Source organism: Rhodamnia argentea, chromosome 1, assembly GCF_020921035.1.
Source record: "Rhodamnia argentea isolate NSW1041297 chromosome 1, ASM2092103v1, whole genome shotgun sequence".
NCBI classification, from domain to species: domain Eukaryota; kingdom Viridiplantae; phylum Streptophyta; class Magnoliopsida; order Myrtales; family Myrtaceae; genus Rhodamnia; species Rhodamnia argentea.
Genome location: NC_063150.1, coordinates 15,131,164 through 15,136,289, shown reverse-complemented (window position 1 = coordinate 15,136,289; position 5,126 = coordinate 15,131,164). Strand labels below are relative to the sequence as shown.

At 44.3% G+C, this 5,126-nt stretch overlaps 1 protein-coding gene across 1 annotated transcript; it reads left to right on the top strand.

Moving 5' to 3' along the window:
* The first annotated feature begins 207 nt into the window (after positions 1-207).
* Positions 208-3,613, top strand: LOC125314571. Its single transcript, XM_048277126.1, has 5 exons — positions 208-984; positions 1,090-1,699; positions 1,903-2,469; positions 3,253-3,344; positions 3,596-3,613. Exons 1-5 carry the CDS (start codon positions 208-210, stop codon positions 3,611-3,613), a joined length of 2,064 nt encoding a protein of 687 aa, XP_048133083.1.
* Positions 3,614-5,126: the final 1,513 nt, after the last annotated feature.

The following is a 5,126-nucleotide window of genomic DNA, read 5'->3' as shown; positions in this document are numbered from 1 at the left end:
TATCAAAGAGCCATGGTGGCCTTGTTCCATGATATGATGCACAATGAAATTGAAGTATACGTCGATGACATGATCGCAAAGTCAAGATTAGGCGAATACCATGTTGCGATTCTCCGTAAGCTATTTGAGCGCCTACGTAAATACCGATTACGCCTCAATCCCGCAAAGTGCGTATTTGGGGCAAGGTCCGGGAAATTATTGGGCTTCATGGTCAGTAGTAGGGGCATCGAAATTGATCCGTCCAAGGTAAAGGCCATATGCGAATTGCGACCCCCGTCTTTTGTGAAGGAAGTTCGCAGGTTGCTGGGGAGATTGAACTATGTGGCAAGATTCATATCCCATCCGTCAGAGACTGCTAGACCATTTTTCAAGCTTCTCAAGAAGAATGCGAAGATTGTGTGGGATATCGAATGTCAGACCGCTTTTTTGAAGATTCAGCAATATCCGACTCATTCCCCTGTTCTGGTTCCACCTGTTCCCGGCGTGCCTCTAATCCTTTATCCGACCATCCATAAGGAATCCTTGGGAGCTATATTGGTGCAGAAAAGACCATCAGATGGAAAGGAATGTGTGATATACTATCTCAGCAAGAAATTCTTTGATTCCCAAGCTAATTACTCGGAGGTCGAGAAGACTTGCATAGCTTTAGTTTGGGTATTACACAGATTGCGGCAGTATACCCTTCACCATCAGATCATGTTAACCACCGAATGTGATCCCATCAAGTATCCGCTAGAAAAGCCGGCGTTGGTTGGCAAATTGGCCAAGTGGCAGATTCTTATTTCTGAGTTCGATGTGCAGACCATGACACGTAAGTCGGTGAAAGGTCGAGCAATAGTAGACATGTTGGCAGAGAATGCTGCGGGACTACAAACGGGAGATGAAATAGACCCTCTTGATGATCGTGTTTTACTGGTTACTGTAGAAAAGTGGGTCATGTACTTTGACGGAGCTGTTAACTTATCCGGATCTGGCACGGGGGCGGTCCTTATCTCCCCAAATGGCCAACACTATCCAGTAGCCGCCAAGTTATTGTTTCCGTGTACCAATAACATCGCTGAATACGAGGCCTGCATTCTTGGGCTACAGTGTGCCGTAGAGATGAAAATTCGGAGACTGCAAGTTTATGGCGACTCTGCCCTCATTATCCTTCAGATAGAAGGAAAGTGGAAAACTCGTGACCCGAAGTTGATCCCGTATCACGAGTTTCTGGAAGATATAATCGAAGAGTTCGATGAGATAGCGTTCGAGTATCTTCCTAGAGCCCAGAACCCGTTCGCAGACGCGTTGGCCACCTTATCCTCAATGTTTCAAGTGACTGCAGGTTCGGACATCGAGCCATTGAGAATTGAAATCTTGAAGCATTCCGCTTACTCCATGCCAATAGACGAAGAGGCGGATGGAGAGCCCCGGTATCAAGATATTAAGGTTTACCCGCAAACCGGAGAGTTTCTCGAAGGTAGTGAAGCGGCTGACAGGAAATATCCGATGAAACTGTCTTCAAAATTTTTCCTCGGCGGCGATACGTTGTACAAGAGGTCATATGACTCCGTTCTCCCGAGGTACGTTGATGCCAAGGAAGCCAATCAGTTGATGAGTGAAATCCATGAGGGTGAATGTGGCCCCCATATGAATGGCCACCTACCGAGTAAGAAGATCATGAGATTGGGATATTACTGGCTCACTTTGGAAGCCGATTGTATTCAACATGTTCGTTCCCGCCATTAGTGTCGGGTCTATGGAGATAGAATCGCTGCTCCTCCCAATGAGTTGCACCGGATGTCCGAGGCGTGGCCTTTCTCAATGTGGGGATCGACGTCATAGGGCCAATTAATCCCAAAGCTTCAAACGGACATCGTTTTATACTTGTGGCAATTGACTACTTCTCGAAGTGGATTGAAGCGAGTTCGTATGCCAATGTCATAGCCAAGAACGTAGCCGGGTTTTTGCGTCGAGATGTCTTTGCTCGATATGGAGCGCCGGAGGCTATAATCACCGACAACGGCTCAAACCTCAATAACAAGGTGGTTGATGAGGTTCTTGGTGAGTTCCGCGTTCGGCATTTGAATTCTTCGCCTTACCGCCCGCAGATGAATGGTGTGGTAGAAGCGGCGAACAAGAATATCAAGAAGATTATGTCCAAGACAGCAGAGAATTATCGGGATTGGCATGAGAGGCTCCCCTATACACTGATGGCATACCGGATATCGATCCGCACTTCAACCGGGGCAACTCCTTTCTTGTTGGCATATGGTATGGAAGCGGTGCTACCGGTGGAAACAGAGATTCCATCACTCGGGATTCAGTCACGATTGAAACTATCAGAAGCAGAGTGGATTCAACAGAGATATGAACAGTTGAATATGATCGACGAGAAAAGATTGCGGGCTATCTGTCATGATCAATGTTACCAGAAGCGTGTGGCAAAGTCGTTCAACCGTAAAGTTCGTCCCCGGGTTTTCGAGATTGGTGACTTGGTGTTGAAGAAGAGATTGGCATTTATACCGCACCCTGGAGGCAAGTTCACGCCAAACTATGAAGGGCCATATCTGATTAAGAAAGTCCTCCCTGGTAGCGCATTGATTTTAGCCGAGATGGACGGCCGTGTCCGGTCGAGTCCCGTAAATGCCGATATGGTGAAGAAGTATTTCCCATGAATAAAATCAGAGGCTATGATGGCCTTTTCCCGTGCAAATCCGAGTCACTCTAATTATAAAACATCATATATATCATGCATACATGCATATCATATTTGTGTTGCAAATTTAGGTGTGATACTCAACGAATCCGAGCCAAATCACTGGATTAACTTAATCTGGAGCGCCTTAGGTAAAGGAAACCGGTAAGTGACCGACGCCCGAAGCCGCATGGAAAACCGTGCCCCGCCTCGGTGGGATCGCTTAAATAAAAACGAAACCCCCATTTGGCGCCAACAGCGCCGTAGCCAAGTGACGGACGCGACCGGGGTTCGAACCCCGGAGATGGCATCCCCGTGAGCCCCATTGTAAAAATGGGGGGCTCCCTTGTAAATAAAAAAAAAGAAAAAAAAACTTTTTGCACTCGCTTCATTTTTTGCAATAATAAAAAACTTTTTGCACCTCTTTTATTTTTTGCAAGAGGAGGGGAGCATTTTCCTGGAATGAAATCGGGACGATTGGAGCAACAAAGAACTACGTCACTATCCATCTTAAGAAGTACCCCCGCCACATCGGTTACTACACTGATGCACCAAACTCTTTTGATAACTTTCAGGAATGGGACAGTTCGTAAAATTCCAAGATGCTCTGTTAGCACAGATCCTCGGAAGAGTGAACACAAAGGGTCAACTGGTCTTTGCGGCCCGGGTAGGTATCCCTCTCCTAAAAATTTTGCAAGAAGCATGACTGTTCAAATGTTTCATCCCCGGTTGGATTATAATAAATGTTCACTTTGTAAATCATTAAAAAAAAAGCAAAAAGAAAAAAATCTCATCCTTAGTACAGTTGGAGTTCATGCTTCAGCTCATTTTAACAAAAAAAAAAATTTAAAATTTACGTCCACGTAACTGGTGCATCCATTCATGCATACATGTATCTTGCATTGAAATTCCTTGCAGATTCATCCGATGAGATGATTTTTACCAAATGAAGCGGAGGTATTGAGTTTGCCAAGTGAGAGTGCTTAGGATGAAAGGCAAGCCCCACCTAAACACACCCTTGATACACTCTGAGACCGAGTGAAGTGAGAACAAAATTCGTGTCTTGGGACAGAGGATTCATTCGCAATGTATACATGGGTCGAAGTGATGAAAGTCAATTCCTTCTTTTCCCCATACACAATATCCCTTGCTAGCCACTTTGAGCCCGAGAAAGGAGAAATTCAAAATACCCTTGTCAAGAACCACCCCACACCTAGGCAAATGCAGGAGATTATAGTTGAAAATCAGTTGGAGAAAGGTAAGAAAGATTTAATTGCCTTCACTTGCGTTAACCTTTGTGTGTAACTTCAGGTGAATCTTTATGGAGGCTCGAAGCGTCCCAAAATGAAGAAGAGCATTTCTTTCTCTACCCAAACACCAATATCCTTTGCTAGCCAAGTTAAGCCTGAAATCATTCATTTCTAAACCAGAGTGGTGATCATTTCCCCAAATTGGGGCAAGACATGTGATTTACCGGAAAATCGGTATCGATGTCAAATGTTTCAAGAGTCCAAGGAGCTCATGAAAATAGCAAAGAAGAGAAGAAAAGGAAAATAAAAATCAAAGGGCTAAAAAAGCAAAGTGCCTAGTAAAAGCAAGGCCAAAGCCCGGAGAGGAAAAGGCCAAATACGAAAAAGCATTGAGCTTACCTCGAACAGAAACAAATGCAGAAAATAGAGAGAAACTCTTTTCTTGCCAAGTAAAAACAGACGACTCATTGGACTCTTGAGGCGGGTTGTAATCCCCAAAGTCAGATGCTTTCCCCAGATTGAGCAAGATTGGTAAAAACACCAAGATGGTCACCAGTTCATAAATCCCATAAAAAAAATCAAAGCCTATAAGCCTTCCCAAATCGACATTACAACCCATCCAAAGACTCTTCCGATTGAGATGTTTCGATTTGACATGAAGACTTTACAAAGAAGCGGCCGCTTGAAGGAGTGGAGTCAATCATTTCTTGTATTATCTTCCAGGTTCTTAACTTGTAAACCCGATGAAGGTAGTAATTTCAAATATTTCCCCAGTGTGGCCTCAAAGCGGGATAAGCCCCTTGTGTAAGCCCGTGACCAAGCCAACATTACGGTCCCCGAAAGACCTTTCAGATTGATCAATAATGTATGCGTTGCGAATATGTCCGAAACCTTAGACACGAGAAGAGTGCGAGGTCTCGAGAATATTTGTCCCAAAACTCTCAAGTGAATGATTGGGATCAATAGAATATCCCCCAGCGAGAGTGTGTGAGAAGCCCTTTCGGACTAAGGATTTTAGCTTGGCATGCTCAATAAATCCTTTTCATTAAACAAAATTGTTGTCTTTCCTGAATCAAGGTTTGCATTATAAAAAAAAATTCATTTTCGGGAATGACAGTTCTCCCTTCAATTAATTTTCCCCATAGAGTTTAAAGGTCGGCGATATCGGCTAACCGAGTGAGAAGTTTTCGATATTGTGT